General features: G+C 38.8%; 2 protein-coding genes across 2 annotated transcripts in view; one reads left to right on the forward strand and one right to left on the reverse strand.

The window, feature by feature from the left end:
- SPATA9 (spermatogenesis associated 9) overlaps positions 1-9,391 on the reverse strand; it is a 33,296-nt gene extending 23,905 nt beyond the window's left edge. Inside the window, exons 1-2 of the mRNA XM_066381871.1 lie at positions 9,331-9,391; positions 9,066-9,154 (exon numbers count right to left, since the gene is read on the reverse strand). Coding sequence (XP_066237968.1) covers positions 9,066-9,154; positions 9,331-9,391 — 150 coding nt within the window. The remainder of the gene's footprint in view (positions 1-9,065; positions 9,155-9,330) is intronic.
- Positions 1-21,621, forward strand: part of LOC136403269 (Rieske domain-containing protein) — an 85,791-nt gene that overhangs the window by 37,493 nt on the left and 26,677 nt on the right. The window lies entirely within an intron of this gene.

Below are 21,621 nucleotides of genomic sequence, written 5' to 3' on the forward strand. Positions count from 1 at the left end.
AACAAAAGCTGTTCTAGCCAGTCAATGAGGATGTACATCTACAGTATCTGGTGTCCTATTATGTGCTTTAATCTGTTAACTTTACTGAAAAAATCCTATTAGCTCACCTTGGTCTAATATTGACTTCTACTAGTCAATACTAATAGCTGAGAATGCAATCTACATTGTGGGTTGCTACATTTGCTACAATTCCAAACCATTTTAGAACATAGCAATCCTTACAAGCAGTTACGCAGTAGCTAGAGCAAGCAAAATACCATAAGGTGCAATCACTTGAGTATAATCTACTCCATTTGTGAACACACCCATACTGGGAAGAGAAATCTCATTGTCTGCAGTATCCAAAACTCCTGAACAAACAGGTTTGATTCCTCTTGTGACCTTATGCTTTGCTGCTGTCAGGGCCCAGGGCAGGCCACCCCAAAATATCCCACCATGGCATATTGATTATTGTGAATTAAAGTTACTTAAAAAATTGCTAGTGTAGCCAGACTGGGCGGTGGCACAGTGGTTAGAGCATCGGACTGGGATGCAGAGGACCGAGGTTCGAGACCCCGAGGTCGCCAGCTTGAGCGCGGGCTCATCTGGCTTGAGCAAAGCTCACCAGCTTGGACCCAAGGTTGCTGGCTTGAGCAAGGGGTTACTCAGTCTGCCGTAGCCCCACGATCAAGGCACATATGAGAAAGTAATCAATGAACAACTAAGGTGTCGCAACGAAAAACTAATGATTGATGCTTCTCATCTTTCTCTGTTCCTGTCTGTCTGTCCCCATCTGTCCCTCTCTCTGACTCTCTCTCACTGTAAAAAAAAAAAAAAAAAAAAAAAAAAAAGAAAGAAATAGCTAGTGTAAAAAGAATTCTAACCTGTCTCTTTCTCTGTTCCCCCAAAAGCAGGAGATAAATCTCCTTCCTAAGTGAAAGGTTCTATCCCTGCACCTAGGGCAGGGGTCCCCAAACTATGGCCCGCAGGCCGCATGCGGCCCCCTGAGGCCATTTATCCGGCCCCCGCCACACTTCCAGAAGGGGCACCTCTTTCATTGGTGGTCAGTGAGAGGAGCATAGTTCCCATTGAAATACTGGTCAGTTTGTTGATTTAAATTTACTTGTTCTTTATTTTAAATATTGTATTTGTTCCCGTTTTGTTTTTTACTTTAAAATAAGATATGTGCAGTGTGCATAGGGATTTGTTCATAGTTTTTTTTTATAGTCCGGCCCTCCAATGGTCTGAGGGACAGTGAACTGGCCCCCTGTGTAAAAAGTTTGGGACCCCTGACCTAGAGTCTAATGGGAGAGACACCCTTATCACCATTGTTAGGGAATTCAGGGCTGAGAAATGTGTAAAAACAGAGTCATCTTTTTACTAATTTACTACCCAAGCCTAGATTTTGCTTAGATTCCTCAGTAATGAGCACCCAAATCTAAGTTCCTTTATCTTGTTAATTCTTGAAAAATTTCTTTGTCTAATCAATGAACAACTAAGATGCCGCAATGAAGAACTGATGCTTCTCATCTCTCTCCCTTCCTGTCTGTCCCTATCTGTCCCTCTCTCTGTCTCTGTCACAAAAAAAATTTTTTTTTGTCTAAAAGGTATAAAAAGCTGCCTGCATTGATCATTTCTCTGAGTATCATTTATGATCTGTATGCATACATTAGATTTGTTTTTTCTCCTGTTAATCTGTTAATTTTAGTATTAGTCCAGCCATGGGAACTCAAGAAAGATAGAGGAAGGAATTTTCCCTCCCCACACCGGCCTGATTCTTCCTCCCAACTCCCCCTCAAGGTGGAGCAGCTAGAATAAGTTTGGTGTTGCTTCTGATTGCAACGTACTGTGCTTTCTCTCGTTACCATTTATAATCGTTAAGGAAAGAGCCACAGTGCCAGGGCAAACACGGATGGGACTTGTGCAGTCCACCTTTACCGAAACCTCCTCTAGGTGGCCTCTCAGCGCTTTGCGAACACTTCCTTTCTGCCGTTGCAAGCTATTGATTTCCTACAGTTTCCTCTCCTTATTTGCTAAGTTTCTTTACAAAATCTTGGTGATTGATCCATGTTGGCCTGGATCACTGACTTTATACATGCATTTCTGTTAACCAATCCTCCCCCCCCCTCCCGGAAGTTAGAAGCAGGGAGGCAGTCAGACACACTTCTGTATGCTCCCGACCAGAATCCACCCAGCATGCCCACCAGGGGCGATGCTCTCCCCATCTGGGGTGTTGCTCCATTGCAGCCAGGGCCATTCTAGCTCCTGAGGCAGAGGCCATGGAGTCATCCTCTGCGCCTGGGCTAACTTTGCTTCAATGGAGCCTTGGCTGCTGGAGGGGAAGAGAGAGCTAGAGAGGAAGGAGAGGGGGAGGGGTGGAGAAGCAGATGGGTGCTTCTCCTGTGTGCCCTGGCCGGGAATCGAACCCGGGACTTCCACACGCCTGGTCAATGCTCTACCACTGAACCAACAGGCCAGGGCCTCTGTTAACCAATCTTAATTTCCCCAAACAGTATATTAGACTGATTCATTCAACTTTGCCCTGTTTTACAAAATCATCTTCCTAAATTATAATCTCTTTAGAAAAACAAGATTATTTGTAATTGATAATCAATTTATCAAAACTCTCCTGTAGGGTTCATATAATTTGTGTTGAGCAAAACACAGCATTTATTATACACAGTATTTTTTTTAATTCAAAGTGTATTACAATACTCCTTTAGTGCACTTTTTATTATTCTGATTTTAGTCTCATCAAGAATTTGTGACTTTTTCCAACAAACTTAACCTATTCCTAGTAAATGTAATCTGTTTCTTTTAATGCTCAGATGGTTACAATTTGATGACTGTGCTTCCTTTCCACATTTTAATTTATTTTGATACCTGTTTAGATACCTCTAAAAGGATTACTTCTGACAACAGAATGTTTCTGACCGCCTTCACTTCCCCTGCCTCAAAACTTGGAATCAATTTGTTCCACAGAAGACTGTTACTGCTTTTAAGAATAGTATTAGGAACCAAATCCAGGCACCGGGGTGTATATTCACTGGTTCTTCATGTTTTTGGGAAGATGTGACAGCAGAGGATAGGCTACTTACATTCTTTTAGATGCAGAATGAGATATTCTTCTTTAAAAAAAGAAAAGTCACCAGTTTATGAGTTCAATTAGTTATTTTTATATTAGCTCAATAGAAAAATTTAAATAAAACATTGTTTCCTCTTTTTGAGCTACCAGCCTTTTATTTTTGTCTATTATCTATGCTATATATTTTCTTACTGAACCATGTGTATAAATTTAATGTTAACCACGAATTAAGAAGATCTCATTTCTTTTCCCTCTTTTTTTTTTTTTTAAGCTCTGGGCCTAACTAAGCATCCTTAAATTGGTTGCAAAATACACAATTTTAGATTATTCTTTTTCTAATTCATCATTATCATCATGTGAACATATCACCAAATGTCAGAAAAGAATTTTCCACCACCAACACCTCAGAGACATGAAAAGGTAGTTAAAGACCATTTACCAAAAGAAACACAGCATCCGTTAATCAGATTGGTTCAATAATCCTGCTATAGATTTCTCTATTAGAGCTCCATTTTTTCAATATACAGGTATATTCTGTTTCCTTTCTATTTTCTTTTTTCCTAGAGCCACGCTCATTTCTCTATCATCAGCAGTTTTAATGCTGAACTCTGATTTCTATTATATCAGCTTACTATCCTATATATATAAAGCCAGCCTGTCAGCAAATCTTACTCAATTCTTTCTCTAAATTGCCCAGAACAGGACCACTCTCACTGTCCCACCAATACCCAGCACATCACATCTACATACTAGCATCTCTTCTCCAGACTAGTAAATTAGCCTCCTTAGTGGCCTCCCTGCTTCTGCCCTGGATTATCTTCATTCTTTTCCTCAACACATCAGCCAGAGAGCTACAACTCAAACTTATATATCAACTCACATCTTGCTTTTCTGCTCAACTGCTTCAGTGTCTTTCTGGTGCACTTGGAATAAAAGGCAAAGTACATACAATGATCTATGAGGCCCTACAAAGGTGGTCTCTCCGTTACTGCTCTGTCTTCCTCGTCCTTTTCTCTCCCTTCCCTCTTCATTATTTGTTGAACTTGTTAGGTATATTCCCACCTCAGGGACTTTGCATTAGCTGTGCCATTTGATCCCTCAAGATACTAAGGTTCTCTTCCTCACCTACTTCAAGTCTTAATTCAAGAATCACTTTCTCACTAAGAGAACCCCTCTAGGGTTTTAACCATCAGTTGTTCTTACCCCTACCTTACCCCTACTTCATATCCTCTCTCTGCTATATTTTCTCTTCTCCTTAAATCCTACCATTAAGGTAATATGATTTTCCCTTGTTTACTGTGTTTCCGACTGACTAGGATTTAAGTTCTATGACAAAGTTCTATATCCATTTGGCTCACGTATCTTTCCCCAGTGCCTAGGATAGTGTCTGCACACAGTAGGTGCTCTAGAAGTGCAAGTTAAAATGAATGAATAAAGAGTATCAGAAAAAGATAACAAATTAATAATGTTGATAAGTAGCAAAGAAACATGCCACATGTTAAATTAGAAACCACCAGAAAGTTTATAGTGCACAGTGCACTTTATAACTTTCACAGTAACCACAAGAACCAACTCACCAAAGATGAAAATATAATTGAATTATAGAACATTCTAGCTACAATCCACCTCTCATTATATTTAGAAACCTTAATGGAAATATAAGTAATTTCCCGGCATTACTGGTGCACTGACAACAGTTTTTGTCCCACTTTTTTTTAAGCACAAAGAATTCAGAAAAGTACACTGACATGTAAAATTCCAAAATTTTATATGGACTCTAGTATATTCTGTCTATAATTTTCAATTTTCAATTACAGAATAGAACATATAATCATCTTTCTTAATTACAATCCACAAAAACTGACCCTATTTACCACAAAAATTTCCCTCATTTAAGTAAAAATCATCTGAATTAAAAACCTTTAATTCTCCAATTATAGTATGCATTTTTCATGAATTCAATTTTAAAGGCGTACTATTTTAAGTACTTATATCATCTGCAATTTGCAAGTACAAATTTTTTTTTTTTTTTTTTGGCAGAAACAGAGAGAGTCAGAGAGAGGGACAGATAGGGACAGACAGACAGGAAGCATCAATTATCAATTACCAGTTTTTTGTTGCCGACACCTTAGTTGTTCATTGATTGCTTTCTCATATGTGCCTTGACCAGGGGCTACAGCAGACCAAGTGACCCCTTGCTCAAGCCAGTGACCTTGGGCTCAAGCTGGTGAGCCTTGTTCAAATCAGATGAACCTGCGCTCAAGCTGGCGACCTTGGGGTCTCAAACCTGGGTCCTCCTCCATATCCCAGTCTGCCGCTCTATCCACTGTGCCACCGCCTGGTCAGGCACAAGTACAAATCTCAAAAACTTACTTTTTACTAAAGGAAGTGCATGCTGAGGGTATTGGGGTCTGGGCTGGCTGTGAGGTGGGGAGTAGAGAGTGCAGGACTTCAGAACCCACAGCCTCAATCAAGATGCTACAAATGAACTTTCCCCAGCCCCAGAAAAAAAGTTTTCTTTCAAAATCTTCATCTCTGAATAACTGTGTAGTAACCATTAATCGGGTGGATTCCTCTATAAAACTCCACCATCATTCCCGTCACATATTTGTATTCTTGCTCCAGGCCAGCCAGATGGCCTTCTCCTAGATAAATAAATGCCTAAAATAATAATGTTTAAAAATATTTAAATACTAATAAAATTTAGAAATTTAAAATACAATCCAATTAGTAAAGTCTTCTAAGTATTCCAAATAAGAAAGTCCTATAACCGTTTCTTTCAGTATGTTTGGGGACTATGGAGTATTGTGGAAAAAATAAAATTGCAGCATTTACAATCTGACTTTTAAAATTAATCTAGATGACAATGGAGTATTAGCATTGTTCTCTGGAGAATTTATTCCTGAAGAGCAGCTAACTTCAGTGTGTTACTATATCCCCTAACTACTTAGATTCCCTGCCAATTTCAGCAACACATTCTTCACAGTAAATGGTGGGAAAAGAACAATGTTAAATGTTTTTAAAATGAGAAACGAAGAACCTTTAACTATGTTTATATTCTTCTGTGAGTGGGATAAATGTCTTATAAGTAAATTATTTCAATGAGTTGGAAATAGGAACTTAGAGTTCTTTCTTTTAGGACGAGAATGTCAATCTCTTTCATCAGAAAGCATGCTGTGGCGCTAGTGGCAATGAAGCTTTGCAGAGGGCAGGAAGCGATGAAGAGAGTTATAAGAGACCTGCAAGTTCTTTGATTAAATAAAGTCCCTGTTTCCTTAATATTGGCAATGGTGAGAGAATTACACCTGGAACGGGCAACGGGGCTTCCAGGTCTGTCTCTGGCTTCCTAGCCCCAACCAAGCATGAACACCTGCCAATGTTTTACCTTAATACTCCGGAGCATAGTGAGCAAAACTCTCCAATGTTTCAAAAGACTTTTTTTTTTTTTTTTTTTTTTTTTTTTTTACAGAGACAGAGAGAGAGAGTCGGAGAGAGGGATAGACAGACAGGAACGGAGAGATGAGAAACATCAATCATTAGGGTTTTTTTTTCGTATTTTTCCGAAGCTGGAAATGGGAGAGACAGTCAGACAGACTCCCGCATGGGATCCACCCGGCAGGCCCACCAGGGGCGATGCTCTGCCCCTCTGGGGCATCGCTCTGCTGCGACCAGAGCCACTCCAGCACCTGGGGCAGAGGCCAAGGAGCCATCCCCAGAGCCCTGGCCATCTTCACTCCAATGGAGCCCCGGCTGCGGGAGGGGAAGAGAGAGACAGAGAGGAAGGAGGGGGAGAGGGTGGAGAAGCAAATGGGTGCTTCTCCTATGTGCCCTGGCCGGGAATCGAACCCGGGTCCCCCGCACGCCAGGCCGACGCTCTACCGCTGAGCCAACCAGCCAGGGCCCAATCATTAGTTTTTTTGTTGCACATTGCAACACCTTAATTGTTCATTGATTGCCTTCTCATACGTGCCTTGACCGCAGGCCTTCAGCAGACAGAGTAACCCCTTGCTCGAGCCAGTGACCTTGGGCTCAAGCTGGTGAGCTTTTGCTCAAACCAGATGAGCCCTCGCTCAAGCTGGCGACCTCGGAGTCTCGAACCTGGGTCTTCCGCATCCCAGTCTGACGCTCTATCCACTGCGCCACCGCCCGGTCAGGCTCAAAAGACTTTATATCAAGATTAGGGGAATGCAAAGACGGGCAGCAAGGAGACACTAAGTCTAAGTTGTGGTATTACAACACCAGCTTGCACTCTGGAGCTCTTAAGCCTTATCCTACCCTACTTAGAACCACCATCTGGATGCCATCTTACCACTGTGCATGCAGATAACTATACTTTGGTATCACCCCTTCCCAAAGTCTAGACCCAGGACTCATACATACCATTTATTCAGATTTCCTTGACGTTCTGGGAACATACTGTTTCATACTTTTTGGCCTAACTGACTTTGCTTCTTTTAGAATATTCTTATCTACTCCTATGCAATTATACTTTATCCTCCCCTGTCCTCATTTTATTTTACCTTGACAACTCCTATTCATCTTTTGAAACTCAGTTTAAGCATCCTTTTTCCATGAAGCCCTCTCTGACCATTCTAGGTAGAGCCATTCGTTCCTCTAAATCGGATATACCTCCTACCATATTCTAGTGCAATTACTTCTTTACAACTTGGTCTACATTAGATCAAGCTCAATGAAAGAATCCTATCATATTTACCTCTGTATTCCCTCTTCCCAGTCTCATGTAATAGTAAAGTATTTAGTAAACGTCTGATGCCTGGGAGTCTGCATAAATGGTTAAAGGCAGCACTAATACCTCTCTTCCTTAGGAATGAAATATATAGACTTTCTAGTACTATGTTACTCAGAGTGCTTTTTTGTTTACTTCCAGGTATTGGCCATGTTCCTCATGTTTGACATTGCCAAAGTCTGATATCTGGATAAGCAGATTGTTACTGTGCCATATTCCATTCCAACTGTGGTTAAAATGACTGAAACAACACTTTTCCATTAAGAGCTGTGTACTTTTGAGTCAAGCAGGTTATATGTGTCCCCTAAACATGATGTTACTATTTCCTGACCATATCTATCTTCAAAATACTCTCCTTAAGCCCTCTTCCAATCCCAATATTTTATGTCTCAAATCCTTTCTGGAATAGATGTTTAAAACATATACATACATTCTTTGTTAAGTTCATATCACTATTTTCTTTCCACGTAAAGCACACACTAAAACCATACTTATCTTTCCATTGTTAGAATTTATGTCAATTATGTTTTTTCACTGATTTAATTGCCAGAAAAAATTTTTAAATATTTTATTTATTGATTTTTAGAGAGAGGGGAGAGAGAGAGAGAGAAGGGGGAGGAGCAGGAAGCATCAACTCCCATATGTGCCTTGACCAGGCAAGCCCAAGGTTTCGAACCGGCAACCTCAGTGTTCCAGGTCGACGCTTTATCCCACTGCACCACCACAGGTCAGGCCCAGAAATTTTAATTAAAGTATATCTAGGTTGCCTGACCTGTGGTGGCGCAGTGGATAAAGCGTCGACCTGGAATGCTGAGGTCGCTGGTTCAAAACCCTGGGCTTGCCTGGTCAAGACACATATGGGAGTTGATGCTTCCTGCTCCTCCCCCCTTCTCTCTCTCTCTCTCCTCTAAATTGAATAAAAAAAAAAAAATTTAAAGTATATCTAGGCATTTTTCTGATTTTACATTAAGCAAATCTCAAGTAAACTACTGTACATTGCAATTGTGACTATGAGAGAGTTCTAGATTTCCAATCTAACAACCTGGTGAGTGTCTTAAAACTTAATTTATCTGCCTCACTTTTCTGTCTCTAATGTCTCCCAATAGTAAGAGGTGAACTTTGTTTTATTGAAGTGAAATTAATGTTTTCCTAATCTTCAAACACTGATCTCAAAATCAAGCATTAAATAATTGGTATGATACTAAAAACACAATATACTTTTTGTAATTCTTTTCAGTTATGAAATCACATTACCTGATTAGACTGTGATAATCTTAGGATGGTAGTGAAATCATCTTTAAACTCATCTATAAAGTCCATGATGGTTTTCTCGATCCCCTCAACTGAGACAAAAAGAAGAGAAAAAAAAAGCGTTGAAAACGTCCCCTTACCATAATTCAGTAGAACATGGAACACTAGGTCCACCGCCTAGGTGACTGGAGAAAAGCAAGCAGACCCCATGGGATTTTATCCCCAGGTTCTCACACCCACATCCCCTTTACAACAAGATTGTATATACTTCTTCCAGAAAAGTTCTTCAACACCTGCCCACATATCCACCCGATAGGTTTGATTGGCATAGCGAATTCCGGCTTGGGTTGCTGGTGCTTAGCCAGCTGGCAGGCCTGAGCAGTGCTGTCCTTCTCCACCAATGTGAGGGATGTGGGCTGCCTTCCACTCGGAAAGCAGGGAACGACAGAACCTAGAGCTTCCTGCCGGAATTCTTTGTTACTGCACAATGGGCTTCTGAGAACGTGTTCCAGAATCTTCTGAAATTACTCTGGCAGTGAGAAAAGGCTGTGCTAGGAGGCACAGGGGAGGAGAAGGGATTGGAAAATGAACCACACTAAGTTCTGCAATATAAATTGAATTTTGTTCCAGTTTTTGCAGTGATACCTCAACTAATGGATCATCGGAGAACAAAGTTCCCTTTGAAAAGAGTTGGCATATACTTGAAAAGAAATACTTCACATACGATGCCAAGTGGAAAAGAAACACCAGCAGTTATTTCAGAAAGACTTCTGAACAGAATGTTTTCCCTTACCAAATGGGGATCACTAGGTCCAACTCAGGCAAAACTGGGAAGTCTTCGGTCTGCCATCTTTCAAATCTCTTCATACTCTCCCTCCTAGAACCCTCCCACTTCAGATGCCTTCATTCTCCCCTTGTCAGATCTCAGAAGAACCGCATATTACGAAGACTTGATTCACCACCTACTTATAATTTAGTGTGGATGAGTTGAGTTGTTTAACTCAACTCCCACTATAACGTGACACCTTTATAATGTATTTAATTGTAGCTAGAGGGTTTTCTTCAGTAAGCATCAGGTGGCTGCTGGAGGTCCTCAACCACATGGAGCCTGATAGATTCCGCTTTCACATTGTAGTCCTAAGAATACTCACCACAGCACAAACACCGTCCCTAACCTTAACCTGCCTTCCTCCATCATGAGCCCAATGCTCAAAGATAATCACACCCTTTACATTGGTTAACATCAGAAAGCGCACTCGTTGCCAGAAAGAAAGTCTAATCAAATAACGGTGAACACACAAACTGGGAGTCTAAGAAAACAAAACCTGCATGTGTCGTATGGAAGTACTTGCCTGTCAGGCCGGCCCAGAGGAGCAGCACCTCGTACACCTTCCCTCTCTTGTCGTATTCCCTGTTCTCCACTCATCTATCCCTAATTCTTCTTATGCATGTGTTCATCCTGCTAATGTCCTAGCTCTTATTGGTTTCACCCAGTTTTCTTTCCTTTTCATCAGTTCTCATCTTCCTGTAAAATTAACAAATCTATAAGAAAAACATTTCTCATCTTAGTATTTCCCATGCTTTAAGCGTAACCTGACTCTGTGTGTTATGCTAACAAAGTTTTCTTTTTGTCTTTTCTTTCTTAATGATCCTGATGAAAAAAAAATGGGTGGTATTTATAAAGTTAAAAAAAAAGTCCCAGCCCTGGCCGGTTGGCTCAGTGGTAGAGCGTCGGCCGGGCGTGCAGGAGTCGGGCGCATGCGGGAGTCTGTCTGACTGCCTCCCCGTTTCCAACTTCAGAAAAATACAAAAAAAAAAAAAAAAAGTCCCAGCCTGCACCAGCCACACTTATATTTGTGACAATATACAATAATATTTTGCTTTTTATTTAATTATATTTTTATATTTACATCCTGATGCAGCTTAAGTTATTTCAGAGAAAGCAAGAAGAAATTTCAATGATTATCTTTAATTATTTGTGCTATTCTTTACATAATAGAGTGCTTCATACTTAGAAAATAAATTCTAATAAGGATTTGAGGCAACTTATACATAAGTAGGATGTTTGTCAACGGAATCATTATAAATGTACTAGGTAAATTTATTCTTTTAAAGTAACCCTACATAAAATTCTCCTGTAAGGTAAATAATCATCTTTTTAAACCAAAAACAAAAACCTGCTACATATCTTGTAAATATAGATTTTTTCAAAGATGTTTCAAAACAGGTATAACATTTTGTTTCTTTTTCTTTTCTTTCTTTTTTTATTCAGTGAGAGGAGGGGAGGCAGAGACAGACTCCAGAGCAGACTCCCGCATGCGCCCCGACTAGGATCCACCTAGAAAGCCCACGAGGGGGCAATGCTCTGCTCATCTAGGGCATTGCTTCATTGCTCAGCAACCAAGTTCTTCTTAGGGCCTGAGGTGGAGGCCATAGAGCCATCCTCAGCACCTGGGGCCAACTCGCTCCAGTTGAGCTATGGCTACAGGAAGGGAAGAGAGAGAGAGAGCGAGAGAGAAGTGAGAAGGGGAGGGGTGGAGAAGCAGATGGGCACTTCTCCTTTGTGCCCTGACCAGGAATTGAACCTGGAACATCCACAGGCTAGGCCAATGCTCTACCACTGAGCCAACCATCCAGGCCCTTGTTTCTTCTTAAAAATTCTTTAATAACTCACCCTGGCTGGATAGCTCAGTTGATTAGTGTTGCCCTGAAGCACAGAGGTTGCTGGTTCAATCCCCAATCAGGGCACATACAGAAACAAATCAATGTTCCTATCTCTCTCTCTAAAATAAATAAAATTTTAAAATATTAAAAAAAAAATTCTTTAATAACTATATTCTACAATTTCAGTTGGGTACCATTAATATATATAGTAGACCTGGAAAGCCCAATAGAAAATTTCAAATAGATATAGTAAAGTGACAGGCTACACAGGCGACGGAATTAGCAACATCAGAATTGCTACTGAACTCTGGGAATAGCTGATGTTTAGTTAGATGGCAGGAAGTTGAGAAGCTGTTTGCTGACTAGTATCCCCATCACAATATAAACTCCATGAGTTCAGGGACTCTGGTTGGTTCAAAGCTATATTCCCAATACTTAGCTAGTGCTTTTACATGCTTTATAATGTCACAATATTACAATAAATATTTCCTGAATAAGTGTCATCAAATTTGTTATTTAAGTCTCAGGCAGGATGAAATACTTAATCATTAAAAAATTCTTCATACTGACCTGTGGTGGCGCAGTGGATAAAGCGTCGACCTGGAAATGCTGAGGTCGCCGGTTCGAAACCCTGGGCTTGCCTGGTCAAGGCACATATGGGAGTTGATGCTTCCAGCTCCTCCCCCCTTCTCTCTGTCTCTCCTCTCTCTCTCTGTCTCTCCCTCTCCTCTCTAAAAATGAATAAATAAATAAATAAACTAAGCTTTAAAAAAAAAAAAAAAAAAAAAAAAAAAAAAAAAAAAAAAAAAAAAAATTCTTCATAGAATCAGTCAACTGATCTATAACACAGAACACATAAGATACATTATATACATACATATACACGTTTTTATACATTATATACATACATATGCACACATTTTTCAAACATTAGGGGAAGAAAACTTGCTCCTCACATATAAAGCACTACATTTTAATCTGTTTTAGTCATCATAGTGAATGCTGGCTCATGTGATATGTCCTAAGTAATGGAATTAATTAAATCAGGATGAGCTCAATAAAACCTAGAAAATAGACAAAATGAGGACTTTTGTCTTTGATTTCTCTTTCTGCATTTTTTGGTAAATAATACTGAGTATAATAATTGCAGACAATCTATTATTCTATATATCTGAGAATAGAAAATAAAAGTGTGACCAGTTAATGGGTTTAGTATGGATAAATACATGAGTAAAGTAAATGAAAATATGTAATACCATAGAAACCAAAAGAATGTACATGTAAAAGTTTTATTTTTAAATCATGACCCCTAAAACTGAAACAAATTTTTAAAAATTAGCTGTATATCAAATTGATTGCAACACTTAAAAATTACTTTCAAATGGCTTTAGAATACAGTTCAGAAGACTCGAAAAACAAAAAAGAACTAAAAGGATATTGTAAACTTTATTCAGCCACTTTCTTGAAATGAAAAAAGCCCTAACTAGAAAATGAAAGACCATAGTAGTAAAATGCAGTACTGTTAAACAGAATTAAAAATATCATCATGGCCTGATCAGGCAGTGGTGCAGTGGATAGAGTGTGGAACACAGAGGACCCAGGTTCAAGACCCCAAGGTCACCAGCTTGAGCACAGGGTTGCTGGCTTGAGCGTGGGATCAGAGACATGACCCCATGGTCGCTGGCTTGAGCCCAAAGGTCATTGGCTTGAAGCCTAAGGTCACTGGCTTGAGCAAGGGGTCACTTGCTCTGCTGTAGTCCCCTGGTCAAGGCATATATGAAAAAGCAATCAATGAAGAACTAAGGTGCCTCAACGAAGAATTGATGCTTCTCATCTCTCTCCCTTCCTATCTGTCCCTATCTATCGTTCTCTCTGACTCTCTGTCTCTGTCAGAAAAAAGAAAAAAATATATGTCATCAAATTATATATATATTTTTCAGAAAAAAATATATATCATCATGAACAAATGATTTATTAAAAATACATTGTTTTTCTAGCTGTTGAGACTAACTAGCTAGAAACACTGTTAACCCAGTAGAAAAGACCACACCTAGTACCTAGATTCTGGACTTTAATATCATTCCCTACTACAATCAACTAGAACTCCTTAAAGATATAGCTTCTACCAGTCAGGCGGAATTACATGGTGAACTGGGGATATCTCAGGCCAGAAAGGAAGAAAGTTTTTTGAAGCTTAATGGAGTCCTTAAAAGTACACAGCAGCTAACTTGAAGGGGCTTCTACTGGCCTCCATTGTGATAATTTGGGCTTTACAATAGAAGGATCAGGCCATCATCATACTAATCCAGTGGTCAATACAGCACCATTAATTATGGAATAAACAAATACCATGTGTCTCCTAATATAATGCAATATGAAATACATACCATCTATGACATATCCTAGCCAAAAATGTTCCAACTTGATCTAATTGTAGATCTAGCTTCTAGTTCCTAGAAATACAAGAGATAGACAACCTGTTTCATTGCTTCTCAAGCTGTAGTGAAGAACCAATACTTTTGTAAATTAAAAGTGAATTATCTAAAAAAGAGTGTATATAAAAAACATAAAGGCTATTTTTTGTTTTTTAAAATATTTATAGAGTCAAAATAAACTATCTTTTCTTTTTAAAGCTTCTGGTTTTCCTGTTAATGAACTTTTTCTAGGCCCTAAGTCTATATATAATGGTTTTCTTTCTTTAAAAATTAATTTATTATTTAAAAAATTTTCAATCTAGCTATTTATTTTATTTTATGTATTATTTTATTTTTTTAAATTTTATATTTCATTTTTTATTTCTTTTTTTCATTTTATATATTTTTTATTTCATTTCATTTCTTTCATTTCATTTCTTTTTATTTCATTTCTTTTATTTCATTTCATCTCATTTTAGAGAGAGGCAGGGAGAAAGAGACAGAGGAACAGGAACGTTGAGCTGCTCCTGAACATGTCCTGACTAGGGACTGAAGCGGCCAGCTCTGCGTTTGGAACGATGCTCCAACCAACTGAGCTATCCAGCCTGGCCTTAATTTTTTCTTTACTAATTGATTTTTTAGAGAGACAGAGAGAAGAAGGGAGAGAGAGGGGAGAGGGAAGGGAAGTGATTTAGTTTTGTTCCACTAAGTCTTGCATTCATTGGTTGCTTCCTGTGTGTGCCCTGATCAGGGATTGAACCCACAACCTTGTCATTTTGGGACAACACTCTCTCTAACTGACTGAGCTAACTGGCCTGGGCCAATAATTCATTTTAATAGGGGGTTATTTTCTTCTATCTGGATACCCAATTGTTTTAGTACCACTGATTAAACTAGTGTTTTCACTTGTATTATATATACACACAGATATATATACTGTGAATTATTTCCGAATTTTCTATTCTAGTCCACTGATCTATTTGTCTATTTCTATGTCATTACAATACTGCTTTGACTAGATTGCTTTATAGTATGCTTTATTTTCTGTTAGGGAAAGACTCTTCCACTCTTCTTTTTCTTTATATTATTTCTAGTAGTGTGCCTCCCCCAAAACCCACCCCTAGACTAATCTTGTTTTTTCTACTAATCTCTTGGATTTCAGTATCATCAGGGAAAAAAAATGATCATTTTATAGCTTCTTTTTCCACATCCATACCAATTGTTTTATTACCGTATTTAACTGCATTCACTAGGACTTCCAAATCAAAGCTGAGTAATACTGATTATAGCAGGAAACCTTATCTTGTTCCTGTTTTCAATTAAAATGGCTTAGATATTTTACTACTTACCAAAAACAGCAAATGTTATTGTAAACAACTCCTAACATATTTAGTTTCCTTCTATTATCATTCTCGTTTTGTTTTTATTGGAAGTTATTGTTTAACTTTATCAACTTCCATTTCATGATCTATGGATATGCTCACCTTTTCCCCTTAATTTGTTGATATAATAAATTATGCATTAACTTTCCTGATATTGGGACTATCATAGCATTCCTGAAAAAAGAATTTGTATTTGATTATAGTATATTATTCCTTTGATATTTTGCTAGACTTTATTTGCTAAAATTTCATTTATATTCTTTTCAACTATATTAATAAATGAGATTCGTTCATGGCTTTCTTTTTTGTACTTAACAGGTTAGTGTTACCTTTGTGTGCATATGAATTGAGAAGGCTTCCACCTTTCAGCACTATCTGAAACATTATCAGAATTATTTGGAATTTCTTTTTCTTCCTTTTCTCTTCCTTTTTCATAATATAAATAAAATTTACATACAGTAAAATTCCTTATTTTATGATTTTTAATGCTCGCAGAAATTCAGTTGTGGAATTTTTTGATCTTTATATATTTTTTCTTTTTTTTTTTGTATTTTTCTGAAGTTGGAAACGGGGAGGCAGTCAGACAGACTCCCACATGCGCCCGACCGGGATCCACCCAGCATGCCCACCAGGGGGCGATGTTCTGCCCATCTGGGACGTTGCTCTATTGCAACCAGGGCCATTCCAGCGCCTGAGGCAGAGGCCATGGAGCCATCCTCAGCGCCCGGGCCAACTTTGCTCTAATGGAGCCTTGGCTGCGGGAGGGGAAGAGAGAGACAGAGAGGAAGGAGAGGGGGAGGGGTAGAGAAGCAGATGGGTGCTTCTCCTGTGTGCCCTGGCCGGGAATCAAACCCGGGACTCTTGCACACCAGGCTGACGCTCTACCACTGAGCCAACTGGCCAGGGCCTTCTTTTCTTTTTTAAGTGAGAGAAGGAGAGATAGAGAGACAGACTTCTGCCTGCACCCTGACCAGGATCTACCTGGCAACCCCTGTCTGGGGTCGATGCTTGAATCAACTGAGCTATCCTGAGTGTTTGAGGCTGATACTCAGACCAACTGAACTATCCTCAACACCTAGGGCTGACACTTGAACCCTCGGCTGACACTAGAACTAATCGAGCCACTAGCTGCAAGAGAGGAAGAGAGAAATAAGGGGGAGAGGGAGAGGAAGAGAAGCAGATGGTCACTTCTCATGTGTGCCCTGACCAGGGATTGAACCTGAAACATCTGCACACCAGGCCAATGCTCTGTCCACTGAGCCACCTGGCCAGGGCCTGATCTTTAAAATTTTTAAAAGCTATATTTACCAACTTTTAAATTTCATATATGTCCATTTGTATATTAAACTTTTCTTCTTGTGCAATTTAGATAATTTATATTTTATTAGGAAAACCTCTTATATAAGAGTTTCAATTATTTTGTCACAGAGTTGCATATAATTATTTTAATCTTTTGGATGTATATTATTTCTAATCTTATACATTTTTTTCTCTCTTTTTTCTTTAATACATGCTCAGGGTGAGTTTAAGATAACAGCAAAATTTCCCTATGTTTAGTCTTTCTTCTTTAATAATGAATGGATTCTAAATATATCTTTCACTTTACCCCACAGATTTTTGTAAAAAAAAAAAGGAGTTCTTTTCAATGCTTCCTTTGATTTTCTTTGCTCTAGGACCTATCTTAATTATGTTTTATAATTTCCACATAATTAGATTTGATACTCTTATTTCTACTTGATTGACTTTTAAATAAAAGAATATGGCCTATAAAATCATGACTTTCCTGATATTAAGGTTTTCTTTGTGTCTAAAGACATGACAAAGTCTTTATAAATGTTGTAGTCATACAAAGGAAGCATTTCATCAAAAAATATAAAAACACAATAAACTGGCTTTATAGCTCACTAATATTTGCCTATTAGCTCTATTACTGAAAAAGAAATATTAAAATATTTCACAAATTGTATTTTCATTAAGTTTTTCTTGCATATCTTATTGTTTTCATATTGTATCAAATGCTACCAAGAAGGTGGAGCTCAGACATTCTCATGCACTGGTAGTAAGAATGAAAGTTGGCATACCTACTTTAAGAAATAATTAGTGTTATTAAGTATAATTAAATATATGCATAGCTATGACCACCAATTTCAATCTTACAAATATCCCCACTCAAAGCAGGAGACATGTACTAGAATGTTCCCTGCTCCACTCATTGTAATATCAAAAAATTGTAAGCAACCCAAACATTCATCAACCATAGACACTTAATAAATAAATAACCCATAAAAAATCCATAATGGTTACTATACAGCAGTAAAAATGAGTTATTGCTACATGCAACAGTATGAATAAATCTCATGAATGTAATAATTTTGAATTGGGAAAAGCAAGACACACAGAAAAATAGAACAGCAAGATTCCACTTATATAAAGTTCAAAACTTTCAAAATTAAGCAATTGTTAGGAGTACACATATGTATGGTAAAACTATAGATAAAAAAGTAGGAGAATGATAATATAAGATTCAGAATAGTGGTTGCTCTCTCTGATGGAGGAATGATGAGATGGGATTGGACAGGGGCACATGAGGATTTTGAAGGTGTCAATTGACTATAATTCTTTATGCATTACAACGATTTATAAATATATGTTATCTTCTCAATGTTAATAAACAATTAAATGAAATAACCTGATGAACAAATTGCTGTTAACTTCAGTGAAAAAATATTATTAAAGGCTATTTGATAAAGGGACTTTTTTCATTCATTCAGTATTTATTGAGCACCTACTATGTGTCATCACTGTTCAGCACTGGGGATTAAGTAACGAAGAAAACACAAAATCTCTTGCTCTACTGGAGCATCCATCCAGTGGAACAGACTCAAACAACTTATTTGGTATTTTCTATGAACCTACCCAAGCCATTTCTTTCATTACTAACCTGCTCAGATTTTGAGGTGTATTTGTCACAACTGCAATCTATATAACACTTGAAAAAATTAACTATAGATGATACAAAATATTCTTCTGAACGAAAAGTAGATCTTTTTTTTTTTTTTTTTTGTATTTTTCTGAAGTTGGAAACAGGGAGGCAGTCAGACAGACTCCCTCATGCACCCGACCGGGATCCACCCAGCATGCCCACCAGGGGGCGATGCTCTGACCATCTGGGGCATCGCTCCATTGCAACCAGAGCCATTCCAGCGCATGAGGCAGAGGCCTTGGAGCCATCCTCAGCGCCTGAGCCAACTTTGCTCCATGAGCCTTGGCTGCAGGAGGGGAAGAGAGAGAGGGGAAGGAGAGGGGGAGGGGTGGAGAAGCAGATGGGCGCTTCTCCTGTGTGCCCTGGCTGGGAATTGAACCCAGGACTCCTGCATGCCAGGCCAAAGCTGTACCACTGAGCCAACCAGCCAGGGCTTAGATCTTCTTCTTTTTTTTTTTTTTTTTTTTAAATTCTGTCATTCTATTTTTTTTAAATTTTATTTATTCATTTTAGAGAGGAGAGAGAGAGAGGAGAGAGAGACAGAGAGAGAGAAGGGGGGAGGAGCTGGAAGCATCAACTCCCATATGTGCCTTGACCAAGCAAGCCCAGGGTTTCGAACCGTCGACCTCAGCATTTCCAGGTCGACGCTTTATCCACTGCGCCACCACAGGTCAGGCTAGATCTTCTTTTATCCTTAGAAAATTTTGTTATAAATTGTTTTAAATTAAAATCTTTCTTTTCTTACCTCTCGCTCATCAAATCTGTAGTCATCAATGTTCAAAAAGGTTTTTTGAACAAATACATATCTTCTGACAGACTCCTCCACCTTGGAAACAGGCAATGTACAATTGAAGCATTTCAAGAAAAGCAATATTAAATACATTTAAATACATATTAAATATACTTAAGCATCCATAATCCATATATTGTTATGACATTTGGCTAGAAGTCTTAGATGTACCCAGTTATACTATAACCTCCGCAGAGCATGACTAAAATGTAGGTTAGTTACCTACAGTGTTTTGGTCCCTTCACTTATGGTCATAGAATGTATAATTTAATTGCCTAGGTACATAAGCATGTCCCCCTGGTCAAACCAATGATGTTCAAACATAATAAAAAAGAAAACTGGTTATTTCATGTATTTCTACATAATTAAAAAAATTTTATGTTCACTCAACAGTGCTAAAAATGAAAACACTAAAGAATGCATTCCACTCTTTCTTTTGATCCAACACTTTGACAGCAAGATGACGACACCTCTTTATTTATTTATTTTTAATTTTCTTTTTATTTAGACAATTAATTTTAACGGGGTGACATTGATCAATAAGAGTACATAGATTCAGAGAAAACATCTCCAGATCATTTTGACATTTGATTATGTTGTATACCCATCACCCAAAGTCATATTGTTTTCCGTCACCTTTTATTTGGTTTTCTTTATGCCCCTCCCATCCCCCACCCCGTCCCTCTCCTCCCTTCCTCTCCCCCTGGTAACCACCACACTCTTGTCTGTGTCCATGAGTCTCAATTTGAAGTTGATGACACCTCTTTAAAGCTGAGCCCAGACAAGACATAATTCACCATGTGTGAATTTATCTAAATTCTCCATGAGACTACATTTATTTTCCACCAGTACCAAACAATCCTCTTGGGTACTTCTAAGTTTATTTGTACAACAGTAATTCTTACATCTTAAAAATGTAATATATTGTTCAAAGTCCTAAATACAAATAACATTTATATTCATAACAATGCCCTTTATTTTAAAATTAATTCTTCATGGCCAATGATTTACAATGTATCTACCTGATTTGTGGGGGTTACTTTTACATGAAAAAGATCAGTAAAACTCAGAACTAATTATGTCTAATATGTGTTCTATTGGCAGTTAGAGCAGTGATTTTCAACCTTTTTTGAGCTGCGGCACATTTTTTACATTTACAAAATCCTGGGGCACACCACCTACCAAAATGACACAAAGTGATACTCTAACACAGTACATATTATACATATAGTTAATAATATAGTTTCTAAATGTATTTATACTCACTTAGTGTGAACCTGGGCCTGTTTCAATGAACACAAAAGGGATATCCTGGCAGGAATGGTGGAAAGACACACACGAAGCTCTTCCTCAACAGTTCTCAGTCTCTCTCTGTTTTTAGTTTATCGCAGTCAAGCTTGAGAAGCTCAGTTCACATAGATATGTGGTTGAAAACGGGAGCAATGTCAAAATAGCTTTGTTGGCCAGAATGGGGAACTCCTTGGCAACAGATAACCAAAAACTGTCCAAAAGGAAGATCAGCAAACTTTAGCTTTAAAGTTAGGTAACATTGTGATGCATTGTATATCACCCTCTGCGGGGGGCCTCTTTTAAAAAGAAAAAGGTCAAATATCTATATACACCATTGGACAGACATAACCAGCTGAGGCTGAGGCTTCATCTAGTGGTGGCAACATTTACCTCCAGTCCTGACCAGGATTAGAAATCGGGACCATGTGGAGGAGTAGCAGCTTCAACTACTCGCTGCCGTGGCCGCACAATGACAAGTGCCCGGCAGCCCAAGTGGGGACCTTCCTGGGTGTGGATGAGAGGTGGCCTACTATTGGTTCATCGCTAGTGGTTGGGATGAATCCTAGAAGGTGATTGGTCAGTGAGTGTTCCCTGTGCCTCCACTCTTCCTGTCGCTGATAGCTGGAGGGATTGTGAGGGGAATGTTTATGTTCGGATGGAGGCGGCTGGCGGCGGCCAGATAAATAGCCTCCGTGGGCCGTATCTGGCACGCAGACCGTAGTTTGGGGACCCATGTTCAATTTCCCCACAGCACACCTGACCATGTCTCATGGCAGGAAAGGAGCAGGAAGCATTAACTCATAGCAGTTGCTTCCTGTAATGTGCCTTGACTGGACAAGCCTGGGGTTTTGAACCAGCGAACTCAGCATTCTAGGTCTCTGCTTTATCCACTGAGCCACCACAGGTCTGCCTATTTGTTTTTTCTTTTTAAGGGATGTAGTGAAAATAGATTTTTGTTTTCCAGATTCAATTAAAGATAAGAAACAGAATGGTTATATGGACCATTCTTAAGGACTACAATCTCTATATACAAATG

This window comes from Saccopteryx leptura, chromosome 4 (genome assembly GCF_036850995.1).
Source record: "Saccopteryx leptura isolate mSacLep1 chromosome 4, mSacLep1_pri_phased_curated, whole genome shotgun sequence".
Classification (NCBI taxonomy): domain Eukaryota; kingdom Metazoa; phylum Chordata; class Mammalia; order Chiroptera; family Emballonuridae; genus Saccopteryx; species Saccopteryx leptura.